The following is an 18114-nucleotide window of genomic DNA, read 5'->3' as shown; positions in this document are numbered from 1 at the left end:
CCCACAGCATCTCCTTCTAGTCTTTGATGAGCCTAGAAGCTACTTTAAATAACCTGGTGCTGCCTAACAGCTCGCTGCTGATTGCTGGACACCCATCATCCCCATGAGAGAGACGCCCTTGGTCCAGAGGACATCCGTGGATGAGCCCCCAGAGAAGTCCAGCAATAGCAGGGGAGCCCAGGAGGGGTTGGGGGTCAGGAATGGCATTGACCAAGCCATTTTTGGGGTGCAGTGCAAGTGCTGTGGATGGGATGCACGCTTACCTACCTCTGAGTCCTCGCAATTAGGTTGCTTTTGCTTAGGGTCATTCACACTGCATATGTGGACACCTGGGGTGTACGCTCAAATAGTGCGTTCAAGGCAAGAGGCTGTAACGTACTCAGTGTTTTGAATTATGGATTGATTTTTCCTGGCCTCTGCAGCAGTCTCATTAAATCTCTTATTCTGTGATTAACTAGCAGAGCTCCTCCAGCTGCATCTTGGGCTGCTCTGCCACGTGAGCACAGACTGCTCTGCCACCCAGAAGAACAGCTCAGAAGCATGCTTAAAAGTTTGAAACCTTTTCTTGAAATAATTAAAGATTGGTTTGAAAACACAGCCAGGTTCCTTCAGTGGGGGTCAGGCACCGGCAGAGCCCAGGAGGCCCCTTAGCCACATCAGGGACCAGGCTGAACTCCAGCCACCAGAAGCCAAATGGGAGGGGCTGTACCGAGGTGGTGGGCTCCCACAAGCAGAGCCCGGCACAGGGACAGATCAGACCTACCCTCTGATCCTAGCTTTTGCCACTGACTATGTAATTATGGATACGACTCTTCTTGCCTTCCTGCTGCCTGGTTACCTCTGTGTTTGCTAAGCCATTTACGATCTGCTGGTAAAAAGCAAATGACATTATTACTAGGGAAAGTGCTTCAATTCTTCAGGTACAGAGGTCTCCGAGTGGGTGTTATCTGGAAGCACGGTGCAGCAGAGGCATGCTGGAAGTGTCTGAAGTCTCAGCAGCTACCTTTCCCAGCAGATTCTGGGAAGAAGCCAGCAGACAGAGTGGGAAGTGGCTGCAGAGCACGCCGGGGGTCATGGTGAAAGCTCACGGCTGCTCAGGAAGCCCCCCAGCCCCTGAAATCGGGATAGACATGGAAACAAACTCCTGGGAGAGCTGCTCAGGGTGGGAACCATGCCTGGAAAAGTCCAAATGACATCTAGGTTTCAAGCTCTTGTAAAAACCTGGCTCTGCATAGCACCACCATGGGGAAAAGCACCCCCAGCCAGGAGCACCCAGCGCCGCAGAGCGACCTACCGCTGGCTGGGAACACAGCGGCTCTGGGGACGTGCCAGGGATCCTGTTTGGTGATGAGAGCTTGGGTTTCATTACAAAGGCAACTGACCCAGACCTGCTTCTCTCTGTGCTGCGACTCAGAGAGCTCCTCTTTCCCTCCCTCTCTAAATGCTGGGCACATCCCCAGCTTTGATAACTGACCGTCTCCCCCCAGCCTTGTCCCCAGTCCCTGACATCTCTTCATTAAGTCCTAGAGCAGGTTTATTCCCATGACGCTGCTTTGTCTGCCATTCTCTTCAGCCTTTCTGGAGGGAGAAAGCAAAGGATCAGCCCCCAGCTGTGCTGCAGCCAGACAAAGGGAGCAGATTCCTCCTCCCCTTGGCTCCAGCTTAACAATGCCAGAGCAGCAGCACCGAACCCTAAGCCTCGACCAGCGCGGCCTCGCTGCAATGAACAGGGCTCAGGGCTAATGAGAAAGCAAGAGCAGAGGAGCATCAGGCTGTGCTGTGTGTGGGAAAGGTTCCTTAAGGACAAAGGAAAACACTTCATTAGTAGCTACAGACTCTCGGCTGTGCAGAGGCGGCTGAAATGGAGATCTGCTGTGCTGGGAGACACAGGGTTTGCTCTAGAAGAATAGAAGGCTCCCTCTATCCCTCCAAGCCTCCTCCATCCTCCTCCAATTTTTACAGTTTAAAGGAATGGTTTATTAGCCTTCTGGGGTCAGGAGGCAGCACCCCCAGGGCAGTACACACAGAGAGGGGTGCTCTTAGCACCTTCCCTCAGCTCTGCTAGACCCAGCAGACCTTTAATCATCCAGGGATGCCATTAGACAGAAATGCCTGGCCCCGGTGCCCTGCGCACCGTTCCCTGCAGCTTCACCCCTCGGCAGATCTCACCCTGGAGCCCTCCCTGACTGCACTACGTCAAGATTGTCTCAGCTGGGCTCCGTGCTCCTCACCAGGGGCCTGGAGCACGACCCAGCATTGCTGCGGGCAGCTCCTCCACCCTGGCCGGAGCAGCACGTCTGCGTCAGTCTGTCTCCTTTCTGCAGTTAGATATTTGCATTTATACAACCTTCCAAAACACGGTGCCTAAATGAACAAAGCATCAGGACCACAGATGGGAACATGACAGGGGATGGGGACAGACACTGTTATGCCTATGTACGCAGCCAGAGACAAGCAGGTGGGATGTAAATAATTAGCGAGCAGGTTGTTAGCTGCGGAGCCGGTGCTTTTCTCCTTTCATCCGAGCTACGCGGCACTTTGAGATCAGCGAGAGGGGACTCGGAGCTGACAGGGCTGCACTTCAAAAGGAGCCACTCTCTTCACCGCTTCCTAACAAACACCGACAGGCAGGAACGGCCCCCACCACCCACGGAAGGGGCAGGAGCCGGCCCGGAGGGCACCGGCCAGGTCTCACCGGAGGAGCGAGGCTCGGGGGAGATGCAGGCGGTGGGACCGGTCCCTGCCCTCCGGCTCGCCTGTGCCAGCCCGCCCGCCCCGGGGAGCGCAGCTCAGGGCCGGGGCATCCCCGGAGCCTGCGCCCGGGGAGCGAGCCCCGGCCCCCGGCCGCCCCCCCGCCCCGACCCCGGGCCGCCCCTGCCGTTGCCGCGGCCGCCGCACGGTGTCCTCGGTGCTCCGCAGCGGCGGGAGCGGGTCCGGCACCGGCGGAGCCCCGCAGCTGCCCCCCCCCGCACCCTCCTGCGCGGCACGGAGGGGCTGCCACCGGGAACCCCCCCCTCCCCTCAAGCCCAGGACCCGCTCTAAAAGAGGGATGTGACACCTTGGAAAGGGCACTGCCCCATCACTTGTTCCAAGGCACGGGATACATCACCGACCCCAGCCACGGCTGCCTGCAGTGCCCCCCCCCTCCCCCTTTTCAGTCTGGGTCCCACCTTTTCATACAATCGCAGCCCTGATGCAGCCCAGAGCACAGACCGGACTTCTCCGAGGGCTTTTCCGAATACAGCTTTTAATGGTGCAACTGCTACAAGCTAGAATTGTAACCCGACAGTTCGGACAGCCCTCCCGCAAACTGCCCGGGAAGAACGAAACCAAAGAGGAGGCCATGGCCAGGGTCTTCTGGCTTTGCTGCCGACAAAGCCATCGCCAAAGCCACTGCCAGGCCCCGGAGGTGAGAGTGCTCCAGAACCAGAGGCAGGGCTCAGTCTTGCTCCTTTCTCCCAGGGCTGACCAGAAGATCCCAAATCATTAGAGGAGCTAAAAACCGGGTTGGAACGTTATAGGTTGAGGCCATCTCTGCATGAAACCCAGCAAAGGCAGTATCTGTGCTAGTCCTGTGCCAAAAGTAAGGTCTTCCCTCTAGCCAAAACAGTCCCTTGGGCATTCATCGCTCCCAGGAGCATTGGCAGCCCCTTGCTCCAGCTCCTGGCAAAGTGACAGTCAAATGCTACAGGTTTGCAGGAAAAGCCTTGCTATGAAGGCAAAAGAACGATCCCCTGGGTCTGGCTGCAGGTTAGGAGTCTCCCTTGTTGCAAGCCAAAGGGATCCATGCAGGGAAGCACGCATAGATTCCAGGGTGCTCGAAGAGGGCAAGATCACACCAGTTCTCCCTGAACCACCACTGACCTGTCTGGATACTCCTAACACCTCCAAACCCGTCGCCTTTGGTCAGGATGGCAGCAGGGAGATGCTCACTCATGTCCTGATCTCCAGAGTCCTTCCTGCTGGCAGGAGACACGGCACACCAGCGCTGCGAGCAGTTCCTTCATCTGGGTTTACCTGTAGAGCTCTGAAGATGACTGGAGGGGAACCCCTGGCCAAAGTGCTCCTTCTCTCCGTGGGGCTGGAATGGCAGCACTCGGGAGGGAGAGGAACAGCAGCCCTGGCTGCAGGCTTCTGCCGACCATGGCTCCAGAGCAAGGCTGGGTTTAGCTACCGGCAGGCAGAGCTGAGCTGCCAGGCTCCCAAGGGCAGCTCGGGTGGTGCTCACCCAGCCTCGGCGCTGCCGGGAGCTGCCCAGCACCACCACCACCGCTGCTGGAGGCAGCGAGGCACAGGGTCCTCCGCTGGGCAGGAGCCAGCTAGGAATCGGAGAGGGACAGGGCCTCCACGGCACTGCTCAGGCCCTGGCTCACCCCGCCGACGGCCAGCAGGCAGTTCCGGACCACGATGCTGGAGCAGGCGCAGCGTGGGGTGGGCATGGGGGGCAGGCTCTCCCACTTGTTCTTCTCGGGGTGGAAGGCCTCCACAGACTCCAGGACGGTCGGCTGGTTTCCTGGAAGCACAAAACAAGGGACTGGGTCACCTGGGAAGCACTGGCAAGCATCCCTTGTCTGCTCTGGGACAGTGTCTGTACTCTGGACCCCATCCCCTTATGGGGTCCATTTTCCCTGCCCCCTCAGGCCAGCCAGGGCCAGGAGCTCTCCCCGCTGTAACGACGACGACTCACATATGCTTTTAAAGTGTCACCACCATCCCCAGCACCTCACCTAGTCCCCCAGCCACGACAACTCTGCCTTTCAGGTAGCCAGCCACAAAGTCTGCTCGCCTTTTCTTCAGGTAGAAGGAACGCTCCATCTTCATCCAGCCACCTGGGAGGGACAGGACAGACCAGGCATTGCAGGAGCATCCACTCCTGGGAAATCATCTGCCTCTCTCACCTCCTACTTGCTTGTGGAAGTGCAGTTTTGCTGCTGCACCTTGGGGTAATAAAACCCCATGACACAGGGGTCAGCTTCCTCACCACCACGTCAGGAGGCAGCTGTTGAACCCAGCTGCCTCGGGACCATGGTTTTCCCCCCTGCTGCCTTGACTTGTTAATCTTGACTGCGGGCCTTCCTTTAGGCTGGGCGCAAGGCACCAGCGGTCCCAGGACTCAGCAGATGAGAGGTCTGTGCTCTGCAAGGACAGCAAAGCCCCAAAGCACAGCCTCACGTGCCACCAGCCCTGCTCCTCTGGAAAGGACAGAGCTGGGACAACCCCCACCTTGTTCCATGTCAAACATGTCCACGGTCCTCATGAACTTGGGCTGCCGGTAGAGCCGTCCCTGCCGCAGACCCCCAAGACTGAAGAGTTTGTCTTCTGTGGGCACGAAGCTGGAGAAGGCTCTTTTGTTGGGGATATTGGGAAACTTGGTCCACGACCTGGTTTCTGTGTCAAAGACCTCGAAGGCATTGATAGCATACTTGGACTGCCTTCCACCTGGGGCAGGGAGATGGAAAGAAAAGGGTCAGCTTGGCTCATAGCACCAAGCCAACAGCAGCAGGAACCAGAGGAGCCTCCTAGGGCAGGCTGGGAGCGAGCTGCCAGCTGATATGATGTCCCCAGGTCTCAAGTCATCTGCATGATGGCCTGCTGAGCCAGGTAACTTCTCACCCTTGCACTCCCTCTCCTTTAACTGCAGGTTCATGGCATGAAAACACTTCATTTTTCAGTGCATCACATCCTCCGCTTCCCTCCACGCCGGCAGCAGCAGGTCGCTGGCACAGGAAGGTGTTTAGTATGCACCAGTTTAATCAAGACAAATTCACAGCAGAGCAGGGACCAGCGCTCAGGGAGCCTTTGCAATTCAGATGAGTTCAGCACCACTGCAATCCAGCAAGCCCCAGCCTTGCCGCCGAGCTCCTGACAGAGCAGGAGAGCCAGAGCAGCTGCTGCTACCACCGCCAAAGATGTGTATTATTCTTCCACCCATCAGATGCAGATGAATACAGCTATTCTCAGCTCAGACGCTCAGCGTGCCTTTGAAGGCAGAGCCTGTGCTCGCTGCCGGGCCCACAAACTGTTTGCCAGCAGCAAGCAAACTGCAAAATAGATCAAAGTCTTTTCTGCTAACCCCTAAAGAGAGCCAGGGCTGTCTGGCGGTTTGAGCAATCAGGACTCCTGCGTTTTGATCCTGATATGCCATTTGGCCACAAGCTACCAGCAACATTTCTCTACCTTAGTTTCCCTTTCTATAACACAAGACTAATGAAAATTGTTCCCTGCAAAAGGCTTGGTCCAGCATTTCCCAGCTACAGCAGGTCTTTCCTCTGCCAAAGGCGGACCCTTTGTGAAGATGCATGGTACTTTGCTGATATAACACGAATAGAAGTATTTTTACTCACTAGGTGAGTACAAAGGCTTTTAGCGCAGTTGCAGGACTGCAAACTGAGCAGGCAAAGACCAGCTGTACCCTCGGCTGCCAGCAGCCACGGATGGGCCTGGGACAGGGGAGGCCGCTCACCCGGCACAGAGCTGCTGCAAGACCTGTGAGCTCCCGGGGCGTTCAGGGATGCAGGGGCCCTTGTAGGTGCTTGCTATGGAGGTGTGAACGCAAACCCAACGCCAGCCCCACGCAAAACCTATAGCTGCAAGCTTGGTATTTCTGAATGCGTCAGAAAGCAGGCAGGGATGGAGAGGAGCATTCCCCAAAGCCTCTTCCAGGGAGTTTTCTCAGGGCTCAGATCAAAGGAGCTGCTGCCCGGCGGTGCCTGAGGAGGAAGAGGAGGCAGGACGGCTTCTTACCCAGCACGTAGATCTTGGTGCCTCGCAGGAAGGATGTGGCAGCATACCTGGGTGTGGGCATGGCCGCCAGCGACACCCAGATGTCCTTGAGCATGTCATAGTGTTGCAGGTAGTTGTGCGGCCGCAGGTCAGATCCCATCCCACCAGCCGCATAGACTCTGTAGTCTGGACAGGGCCAAGAAGCAAAAAAAACCCCACAAAATTATTATAGGAAAGCATCAGAAATACTGCCCTGCAAAAACCACACATGCCATCATACGATGTGGACCAGAACTGTTCACTTCTACCCGAGTCCCTGTGCACGTCCCAGAGAGCCCCCATCCCCGGGGCAGAGGGGAACGCGCCAACCTCCCTGGTCCCTGCAGCAACGCCGATGCTCTTCCCCCAGCCCTGCTCCCCCGTCTGGGGGTTGCTGCTCCTCAGCTCAGCTCCTGCTTTGTCCCACCGAGGTCTGGCACAGGATGGCAGCTCTGTGACCCAGACCGGAGGGCTCAGAGCTGAGACAAGGCACTGAGGTTACTTGTTCCTCACCAAATCCGTATCAGCTACATCCATCTCTGGCTAACAGCAAACCTGGCTCTCCAAAACAAAATCCCACCTGTCACAGCACCCACGTTACCTCCTTCAACAAGCGCTTCACCCCACAGACAAGGTTCAGGAGAGCAGCGACAGCAGCCTTGCCCTTGCGGGCAGCCCTACAAGGCAGCTGAGGAAGCAGAGACTTCTTCAGACAACACTGCAAGGATTTGGGCAGCTATTTTTGTTCCTGGCCTCTCGCACTAAATTGACCCTGCCATATCAGTCAAGCAAGCTTACACTCAGAGAGAAAATCATCTCCAAGATGGTAAACATTATTTTTAAACATTCCTTGACGGTAGCTTTTAAACCCACTTAAGCAAACAAACCAAGCAGCTTTCAAAGAAGCTGCCTGGAGATTAGATTCATAATCCCAGGCACAGCGGGAAGCTGGCTGACCTCCGGCATGCTGCTCAGGAACACAGCTCCCAGCCCCAGGCTCTTCAAAGCATGGCAGAGCATGCTAAAGGAAATCAATGCTCCACATCTCTGCTTAGAAATTAAAAAACAAGATGGGCTGATAAGGCAGAGCCTCACAGGCATTTAACAAGCCCCATTTAAGGCAGTGGTTAAGCTTTCGGAGGGAAGCTACGCGGGAGCCCCCCATGAGGCCAGCCGCTTCCCCTCCTTGTACAGTGATTTGAGCCCACAACCGTGAAGCCGACTCTCTCCTGGCTAGTTCTGGGTTTGGACCAGAGATGTCTCTTCAAACCAAAGCTATTCTGTGGCTTCAAGACCTTCACCTCTGGCTCCACAGCTCAGCCAGGTCCTCCCAGCCTGGCTACGCTCAGCCAGCGGCACCATTCCTATTTTTCCAGCATCTGCAGCACACAAGAACCAGAATTTGCTACGAAACCCTGGAGAAGTTTGATTTGAGACCCTGGAGCTTGGACCTGTCCGAAATACCCGCAGGTACCAGCACAGCCATGGCCCTTGTGGCTCCAGGGCTGACGATACAGAGCAACCCCCGGGTTTATCTGCTTTTGGCCACCTACAGAACAGTCGTCTTTAGCGGGTGGGATATGACAAATACATGGGGCTCAACTTCTAGGAGCACAGAAAAGGTTTTAGAGAACAACATAACCCTGTGCCATTGCCCAGAAAGCTTTTGTGCCTGATGCATCAACCCTCCCCATCTCACCACCCCACAGGCATCCCTCCCTGCCCTGGAAGGATTGAACCCTCCTTGCCTTTTGCTGTCACCGAGATGCCCATGGCTGCCTCTCTCAGCGAGTTCCTCTTCTTCCACTTGCCCTCATCTATGTTGTACATCTCCACTATCTTCAGCGGCATCTGATTCACCCCGACCCCTCCTATCACCATGATCCGCTTGCCCAAGGTGGCCACGGCCACCCCCGCCCGGGCCGTGGGCATGGGGGGCAGCGAGGTCCACTGGTCAGCCTCGGGGGAGTAGACCTCGAAGCAGTCCATGGGGATGCCATTATCATCGCAGCCCCCGATGGCAAACACCTGCCCGCCAGCTTCCACCAGGGTCGAGTAGACCCTGCGGCTTGGGAGCGGGGCGAGGGTTTTCCACTGGAAGTCTCTGCTATTAGCTAGCTCCATGGTGGCTGGCGGGGCGAGGCAGCATCGGTCCCTGCCCACGGGAGGGGGCTGGCTACGCTGCAAAACAGAACAGAGAAGTGCCAGGGAAAAACAACAAAGAAACACAAAGTGTAAACACCATCCTCCCCCTGGCAGAGCTGCAGGCAGCTAGGAGCAGAGCAGGGATCGGAGCATCCCCATCAGGCAGCCTCCCGCAGCCACCGGTCCCTTCTGCCACCCCCCGACGCAGAGCGGCAGCAACCGGTACCTTTCATTGCGTCTCCATTAATCCTGCAGTTCCAGATCTGCCTCATGCAGAGACCAATCCTAAAAATAAAACAAAACAAAAGAGAGAAAAAAAAAAGGCAAGAGAGGTTGGAGTCAGTTTGTCATCCTGTTTCCTGAGCATCCCCACCCCCAAGCGACATTCAAACTGAGGAGGCTGCAAGCCGTCTGCTCACTTCCCCGGCTGTTCTCCTGCCTGCTGGGGAACTTTTCCTTGCGTCCTCCTTCTCTGACCTGATAATTCCTCCTGACCCCTGTGTACATCCTCCTGCAGACCCTGGGGAAGACCCGCTCCCGTAGCCCTTGGCTGGGAAAGGCAAAAGCCAGCACTCACCCCTCCAGCCCCGACCCATGGGCTGCACCACGGAGCTGTAAGGGATCCAGAGAGCAGCCCAGGGAGGAGAGGCACAAGCTCTTGCTGGAAATCCACGGTCTTTTTCTCATCTCCTCTCTCGGAATGGCCGTTAAGCATGCAGATGAGATTAATTAGTGCAGGAAGACAGAGAGAGGGCAAACGGAAAGGAACAAAGGCAGCGGCTTTGCTCACTCGCCCAGCGTGGAATAAGGTGCATTTTGCACTGAGCATCTCCGCCTTCATTGTGTAACCGGGGATGTTTAACAATTGCCCTTAAAACAAAGTAAGATTTATCTTTACCCTTGCAGCAACCTTGCAGCACGTGCTGCCTGCACAGACATCTGGAGACAGGACTGTAGGGTAGAGTGAGCAGTTGCCAAAAAAACCCCAAAGGCGTTATGCTCCTGGCTGAGCACCGCTCTGGTCTAGGACAGCATCGTTCCCTCTTCTCCCCATGCACAGACTCCTGAGACTTTTCCCCATGGATGCTGAGGTTCCACTGAGACCCTGAAAAGAGCTTCCCTGGCAGCAGAGCAGGGCTGGCTGGCTCTGCTTTTCTGTGGACCATAGTTTGAAAGTCCCTGGAGCAGAGGTTTGCTCCCGGACCCACTTCTCTGCCTCCTGGCTGACTCCCAGCCCAGGGCCAGTGCCTCAGCCCATCTGCTGCTTGGGGTTATTTTTTCTGCTGATACAGCAGTGTAGATGTGGGGTGGGATGCAAAGAGCCAACGTGCTCTCTCCTACCTAAGATACCCAAGCACAAATAAAGCAAACAACTGTTACGGTCCTTGGGCTTCTTAAGGGCATGGGCTCCCTTCTCCCAAAAAGGAGAACCAGACTTGTTTCCTGCTGCTTCATCTGGAGCAGAGAGTAAACAAGTAGGCTCTGCAAAACTCCCTGACCCAGGAACAGGTCATCTCCGCCCCGCACCCCACTGCCTTGCCCTCCTGCAGCACTTACTCCCCAGGTCTGACCATAGCCCTTCAGCTCTCTGACAGCCGGAGCAGACAGAGCCTGTAGCTTAGCAACAGCCACCTACAGCCGCCTTTCATCACCCATCACTTCGGATGATCCAGCTGGGTATCCTGACGCTTTCTGGGGACCACAGCATGGAGCAATGATGTGGATCCCCCTGGAAGGGGAGAAGCCCTGGGGCGCACCAGGCTGCAGGCAGGGCAGAGGCACACAGGCTGTTGCTACTGTACCCCAGACTCATCCTGTGTGTAGCACACTGGGGATGCCACATATTTCTCCTATAAATTCATGCCTGTGTTGTGTTCGTCAGGTAAGCAGGGAGACAGAGGCGGCCCTCGGACCACAGCCAGGGCCAGGGCATTTGCTGCTATCTCAGGCAGGTACAGCGCAGCATCCCCACAAATTCCTCGTCTCTGCCTGGGGGCTCAGCCTGCAAGGACTGCAGCCTGCAGGGCCCATCTGAAGATCAGTTTCCGCGGTCACGTTAGTTCCTACTTCTCCTCTGAAAGTGTGAATCAGAGGAGGGCGATGGAAAGCATCAGTGAAACAGGTCTCAGACAACTGGACTGAGATCCATCAAAATCACTTCAAGTACAAGTGTGAGCTGGCATGAAAACCAATCAATCCAAGCAAGGCTGTTTGTTTTAACTTATTCTCCCAAATAAATTTCAGTAGTCAGCTAAATATCATTTATTGCATAAAGAATGTGTTTAATAAACCCATAAACACTCCTTGGCCTATAACCCTCCAGCAGCAGGACCCAGTGCAGGCACATGCGCACATCCCCGGCACCGTGGGGGCCGCAGTACAAAGGAACACAAAGCAACGACAAAAAAGCAGCAGCAAATCAAGCCACACTTTGCATCTTCCCAGCAGCTGAGGAGAAAGGGGCAAACAACAGACTAGATCACCAGCTGCTGTTCTCCCCTCCCTTCAATCCCTTGTCATCTGATGTGCATCACCACCCACAACTGGATCAGCTCAGGGATTTTTGTCTTGGCAGTTTAAGCAGCTCTGGACTAGTGCTTTAATGAATAATTTATTTTCTTTCCAGGTTAATTTTCATGCATTACCATGGACAAATTCAGCATGGTCCAGCAAATTAGAAAAGCAGAGCCAGCTCCTATTTCCAGGAGCGTGACAGATTTGCATCCTGACCTCCAAGAAGTCATTCTCCTGCCCTGTGCCTCAATTTCTTCAACTATAAAGTGCAGTCCTGGGATGAGACACAATGCTGACACAATCAGCATCACTCAAACGTCTGACAGAAGCAGAACATCACGGCTGGTGCCAGTTTCTCTGCTGTCATTAAGGCTACCCAAAGCTCGAGCATAGCTGTCTAAAATTGCCTAAAAATTCTTTTTCAACATACCAGCACACAGAGTGTGATTCAAAGCACTCAGAGATAAGCTGAGTATTTCTGTGGAGTGCTGGGCAGGTCCTTCATGAGAACAGGCAGAGCACAGACCTGTAAATTCAGCCCAACTGCGGTCCCAGACAGTGGGAACCAGCAGATCTGGAGAGCCACCACCCTCAGCAGCAGTAATGCAAAGCTCTGCCTGAATTCGGCTGCCTTGGCGCACACATAATTTGCTATTCTTCTCTTTCATGCTCTTTAAAGAGAATCAAGGTCAGTCTGAAACACTGTACCCACACCCTTTGTCTCCATCTCTCCAGCATCACCTGAATTGCACTAGAAAGCAATGCCAGCGCTGTGCCGTAGGAGCTGGGAGCTGTCAAAACGTGCTGACCAAACACCCCCACGCGCTGCAGCCATGTACTCCTCCCAGGCAGCAGGAATTATCACTTAATTATACCAAACAAATTGGAAGCATTAACTTTTTTTTCTTAAATGGCTACATTAAAATCAAAATTAACGGTAATTGCTTTTCTATCAGAGGAGATGGCAGGCACGGTGCTGAGCCCACGCCAGGGCCCAGCCCTTACCCTCCCAGGACAGAAACCCCTGCTTTAAGAGCTCAGGGAGAAGCACAGCACCCACACCCCCCAGGGTCTTTGCCAAGTGGCCATGGAGCACGGCTGGGCAGGGAGACCCCCACGGCACCCACCGAGAAGGGGACAGGGCTCCGGTGGGAGAGGGGGACCTCTCGGTGCACGGGGCTGAGCTCCCTGCACTGTAACACCCAGACGCTCCCTCCAAGGAGAGGCCATTCCTCACCCCGCAGGTTACATCAGGCTCATTTTAGAGAGCTCCTGGTTTAGTGGCATTTATTACCTGCAATGATTTGTGATTTATAAAAGAGATACGCTGGTGGGTATTAAAGTGATAGACGGGCTGAACAGGGGAGAGAGATCTTGGTGCTGCTGAGTGTGGCTGCTTTTGCTTTCCTTCCTCTCTCGCCTCTCTCCAGGATTTAGAAGTTCTGCCACTCCAGGTTTGAAATTCCCTCAGCTGTGGAAGGTCAGCACACAGCCCAGCTGGAGCCAAAATCTCCACCCTCCAGCCATCAGGGTGTTCTTTCAGCTGATGCACTACCCCAAATACTGCATTGCAACACCGCTGCATGAGCATAGAGCGAAAAGGGGTCCTATTTACACCTCCCCAAATGGAAGGAAATGCCAAAAGGCCCCAGAAGATGAAAAGCCACTAAGATACTCTCAAATCTTCTATTCTTAATGCTCACGCTGAGGATATCCACCCCCAAAATATCACTGTACACACCCCCGGCCACACTTATGCATAATACACACGCTCCCTCCAGGGAGGAACTCAGGGCTAGAAACAGAAAGAGACCCCTAATCCCCACGCAGCCCGAGGCAGACACAACTCACTATGAACTGGTCCTGCACCATGTTTGTCCAACTTCCTCTGAAAAGCCTCCAGCACTTCTGCAGCCCCAGCAGCGGATCGCTGCTGTGCCTCACAGAGCATCGCCCGCTCAAACCCTCACTGCGGGGACAGTGTTCGTTTCAGGGACGCCACGAAGATCCAGGAGACAACAATGCTTCTTCCCGGCATCCCATCACAAGGTCACTTGAGCCGTATCCAGCTGACCCTCAGCTTCGCTGACTTCAGTAGTGTGATCCCAGATTTCCATCACCGGATCTGGGGATGGGTCAGACCCAGGACGCCCGTCGCAGCCCCATCAGGAGCTGTGCTCCCAGAACATCACTGCTCCCCATATCGTCTCCCACCTGCCAAACACCCACATGTTCCTTGCTGTCACCAGGAGCAGGTTAAAAAAGAGACACAGACAGCCACCAGCCTGATAGAGAAGCCTATTAAAGAAACTACTTCTTTCAGAGAAAAAGCTCTTGTGGTCACCTAAATGTCACGCCAGATAAGCACGGGGCAGTCCTGCCGTGTGCCAGCCAACACGAGAAAAGGGGCTGCAAAGCTGAGCTGGAAACAGCCTGACATCCAGCCAGCATCACTAGCCAGAGCGGGAACGATTCCCACCGCTCTGGGGACAGGCGTCAGAGGAGAGGCAGGAACAGGGGCAACAATATGCTGGAAATAGCACACAAACACCGAGGAGAAATCACAGCTCCTGCTCCTCAGCACCAGGCAGGAGCGAGCGGCTTCATTTCAGCTCTGTCTTGGCTGCCTGCACTCTATTAAATAAAGAGCAGGGAAAGATGACACAGCACAGACTCGATGAAGACGGCTAAAAGGAGATGATTCAGCGCAGGGAAGCCGTTTCTGTCCCAAGGAACAGTCATGGTACAAGGCCAGGAGGGGATCTCCACTCTCTGTCTCCCCAAGAATTTCACCCGCTGCCGAGGAGGGGTGTCAGGCACAGCCCAGCTCTCCCCTGCCTGCCTGCTCCCGACTCTCTTCCTAGTGCAACTCCAGGTTGGAGCAACACTCGGGTGCTTTCCCGGTGCTGCTCCAGGCACAGGATCCAACGCACAGTTTGGAGCAGGGACCAGCCCCTGGGAAGCGTCAGTCCCCTGTGGCTCAGCTCTTCTGCTCCCAGTGTGACCCCAGACCACTCAACACCACCCACCTGCTCCGAGGGGCAGAGACAGAGAAGGTGAGAGGTGCCAGGTATGGGATGCCCGGGATGCTGCGCACAAGGCCCAAGCACACCTCGCACGGGCAGGCTCTCCTGGGACCTTCGTACCTGCTCTCCCCCAGGGCTGGGTGCTCAGTTCACCCACGCAGGGAAGCCGCTTGCTCCCAGGTCAGCTGGGAACGGGGCAGGTAGGGACCCCACATCTGCCCCTCCTCAAAAACCTGAAGGTAACTGCCTGCAGCTGGAGCCCCTTGGTATCACAGAAACATCCCATATTAGCTAGAATCAGGGATTTTGTCAAGATAAAAACCAGCAAGTGATGAGAAAGGAGGGTAAACATGGTGATAATTTTCTTTATGCTGTTTTCACCTTCGCTGGAAGTCAGCAGGATACAGTGCATCTCAAATAACACATCGAAAAGTTTCAGATGTGGGAACAGCACCTAAACCTCCCCATTAATCACTGTAATTGAAGTGACCTGCTTTTCCTCCTAGAAGCACATAAATGTCACCATGTAACCACCCTTTGTACTGTCAGACAAACATTAGCACAGCACGAAGAGGCCCTATTCCAGTGGGCTCACGTACCAACCTTTGCTGTTAAAAAAAATAAGGCATTCTTATTTCAGCAAAGACCCAGCCAACAAGAAACAACGTTCACGGGGGCAGATTCTTCCAGGAAGGTCTAAGTCCACATTTCCCCCCGCTCAGCACCCAGAAGGGAACCATAAATCCCTCCTCCTACAGGGAGAAGGCTCACTTCTCTACCACCCAGCGAGGAACAGGTTTTCAGAGGAGCCCAGCACCCCAAAACCCCTTCGTACAATAGTCCAGAGAGCTCAGCACCCCCACAGACACGGCTCTCTTCAAACCCTCACTGCTTATTCGAGGTTCTTAGTGGGTCTTTGGAAAAAGTCTGGCACCTTTGTAACATCCCCAGCACGGGAGAACCCCGAGCTCCCGTCCCAAACGCTCGCTCTCATTTCTTGGTGACGCTCAGAACAAGATATAGACAGCCTTTCTACAAGCTTTGACTGTTATACAGTCCTAGCCCACAAGGTCATGTACTACCAAGTCTAGGTTTTTACGTAACTCCAACTTTTAAGCAGAAAAGTCTTTAAAAAAGCCTTTGAAATTTGGGGACTCTGGTGCCTTGACTTCTCCCTTGCTCAAACCCTGGCAGCTGAGGCTTTAAACAGAACATGCATGAAATTTTCAGTCTGGTATTTCTGACCTCTCTTCACACTGAATCAAGTTTCCTTGCCATAGTAACAGCTACCCAGAAAAATAACAACAAAAAAATCCACTAGTTCCCTGCCTTTCTCTGCAAATTACCCAGCTGGCAAGAGACTGCTTAGTTATAAGGAAAAAGAAAAAGCATTGCAATTCTAAGAGAATTAATTGTACCAAGCAAAGAAAAAGCAGCAGCACTCACAAGCAGCTCGTTTCATTCCTCCTGTTCCTGAGCATCTCTCTTTGCAGACATACGTAGGTGCAGTTTGAACGTGAAGACAGCAGGCTGTGACCGATCTGACCTCCTCCCCAGCTTCACCCCTTCCCCCCATTACCAGTCCCTTGAGATCACTTTCAGCCTCATCACGCCAAATGCAATTTCCCAAGGTTGCTAATAGGAGGAAGGCAGAGAGGTCGTAGAAGGAAATATTCCACAGCTAACAGCACAGCAGTCGTGCATCAGAAGGATGCCAGGAGCTTTGGCAGGCTATGGGACGGGGAGAAAAGGGGTTTCATTTTTTGGTACTCATTAGCACAGGGAAAGAGCCCAGACCATCCTTTTTTCCTGGGTGGGCTGAAGAATCAGCAGAACAGGGTAAGATTTATTCACATTGCAGTTTGTCTCAAGAGAGAGTGTGACAATTTCATCAAGAGAAAAGAGAACCCACCTGCGAGACTGAAGGGTACCCCTTCCCCAGCCCAACTCCCAGCAGCGTCCTGCATCTCCTCCCCTCGCCCCTGAAGGCTGCCTCTGCTCTCTGCACAAACAGCTTCTCTTTTGCACGGGTCTAATACAGAAGGTCTTTTTCAAGCCCTGCAGTCTCACTGGTTACGTTTATAAAGCTCCTGTTGCTCTGTATTTAGGCTGCATCCCTCCGGAGGGAATGCAAAGAGCTTGGGCCAGATCTCAGCTGGGGGTAGCTCAGCGCGCACCCCCATCGCTGCTGGCTGGCTGAGCTGCCAGGGCCTGGTCCGGGAGAGAGGCTGAAACGATGGGATTTGGGGACTACCGCGGGGGGGGAGTAAGGGAAAAAACATCCTCCCCTTAACCCACTTTTTTTGGGGGGGGGCGGGGGGGGGGAACAAACTCAAAGCTTTGTTTCTGGTTGCTCATTAAAAGCCTGGCCTGACCCTGGGAGAAAGCTGTCCTCCTCCAAAGCATCCCCCTTCTCCCCCCCCCCAAGTAACCTGCTGACCTCCAGCGAGAAACTCCCTCCCTCTTGCCAGGAGAGCTTGGAAAGCGCGGATGTACTCACAGCTCCCGGAAAGCCGCACCGAGTCCAGGTGGAGCGCGGCTCTCTGCTAGAAACGCTCTTCAACTTTAACACCCAAATCCTCGGCGCCTGCAGAGCATCCCCCTCCTCCCCGGCTCCCTCCGTCCCACCCTGCAGCGCTGGCGAGGGGGACGCGAGCGGCGATGTGAGCAGCCGGGGGCCGGGAGGGCTGCGTGGGAGGGACGCGAGGGGAGAAAGAAAAAAAAAATCAGCATAAATCCAGCAGCCCTAATCTTCACCCTCCCAGAGATGTAGGACAATTAAGAGGGAGAGTGTTTCCCCATCTGGTCTCCTCCTCGGTGCCGGCGGCCGGGGGTGTGCACGCGTGTGTACACACTGCATTACCAGACCCATACTTAAGCCTTTTATGGCTCCCCACGCTTGCACAGGATGTTCTGTAACAGCGGCTCCCCCCGCCCGCCCTCCCCGCCTGCAACAACAAAACTCCTGGAAAAGGGAGACAGACGGACAAAAATAGGAGCTGGAAAGTAGGAGCTGTCTCTGAGAGGAGGCAGAGACCCAAACGTGCTGCTGCGGCGTTCCCTGGGCTGCAGCAGGACCCGCTCCGGGAAGGGCTGGGGGTCTGCCCCAGGCTGGGTCCCAGTCGTGACTGGGGAGACCGGCCGCAGCTCGGGGAGAGCAGAGCCCCAGCACCGGTGTGCACATCCGACGGACACGCACCCCACGGGCACCCACGCTGCTGTAACGAGGGCACAGCAAGGGGGGGTCAGGCAGCAGCGACCCCAGAGCTTCGGCTCTCTGCAACTCTGGCTCCAGATGTCCCATAAAGAGCATGCTTTAGCGCTGAGGTTGCAGAGGCAGCTCCAGGACGTGGGGCCCTTTGAGCCCTCGTCTTCTCCGGGGAGGATGTTTCCCAGCCTGCCGCTTGTCCCAGGCTTTCACTTCCCTGACCTGCTTCTCTACTCTTCTCCTAAAGGTGTTGCAGAATAACTTTGCAGAAAAATCATTTCTAAGCAAAAGCCAGGAGAAAGATCCTTTCAATGCATCTTCCATCGAGCTTCAAAGCTCCTCCCCAGAGATGCATTTGCAGTTCAGCCCAGCAGATGTTTCTAATCCTTCAGGAACCCCCTTAGCTCTGAAAGTCCCTGACATCCCCAGGGATTTCTGCTCCTTTCAGCGTTGTGCTCA

The 18114-nt window shown here is 54.8% G+C and overlaps 1 protein-coding gene across 7 annotated transcripts; it reads right to left on the bottom strand.

The window, feature by feature from the left end:
• Positions 1–3227: 3227 nt before the first annotated feature.
• KLHDC8A (kelch domain containing 8A) lies at positions 3228–18114 on the bottom strand. Of its 7 annotated transcripts, none has more exons than XM_076358085.1 (8): positions 17878–18114; positions 16948–17134; positions 9134–9192; positions 8511–8943; positions 6745–6909; positions 5224–5439; positions 4728–4829; positions 3228–4513 (listed from the first exon to the last, which is right to left on the bottom strand). In XM_076358085.1, the coding sequence occupies exons 4-8, from the start codon at positions 8884–8886 to the stop codon at positions 4320–4322; spliced, it is 1053 nt and encodes a 350-aa protein (XP_076214200.1). In that variant the 5' UTR covers positions 8887–8943; positions 9134–9192; positions 16948–17134; positions 17878–18114; the 3' UTR covers positions 3228–4319. The 7 variants fall into 7 exon arrangements, with proteins under 7 accessions (XP_076214200.1, XP_076214199.1, XP_076214198.1 ...); XM_076358084.1 differs by lacking the exon at positions 17878–18114 and adding an exon at positions 17647–17845; XM_076358083.1 differs by lacking the exon at positions 17878–18114 and having other exon boundaries at positions 16948–17312.

This window comes from Aptenodytes patagonicus, chromosome 22 (genome assembly GCF_965638725.1).
Source record: "Aptenodytes patagonicus chromosome 22, bAptPat1.pri.cur, whole genome shotgun sequence".
NCBI classification, from domain to species: domain Eukaryota; kingdom Metazoa; phylum Chordata; class Aves; order Sphenisciformes; family Spheniscidae; genus Aptenodytes; species Aptenodytes patagonicus.
Note: the sequence above shows the minus strand (reverse complement) of the source record. Positions and strands in the feature narration are given on the sequence as shown.

Coding starts and splice junctions, on each gene's coding strand:
- KLHDC8A (XM_076358085.1), bottom strand. CDS start 8,886: ATGGAGCTAGCTAATAGCAGAGACTTCCAGTGGAAAACCCTCGCCCCG. Junction 6,910..8,510: donor CATCTCGGTGACAGCAAAAG/GCAAGGAGGGTT, acceptor GGCCCTGTCCAG/ACTACAGAGTCTATGCGGCT. Junction 4,830..5,223: donor CATGTTTGACATGGAACAAG/GTGGGGGTTGTC, acceptor TGTCCCTCCCAG/GTGGCTGGATGAAGATGGAG.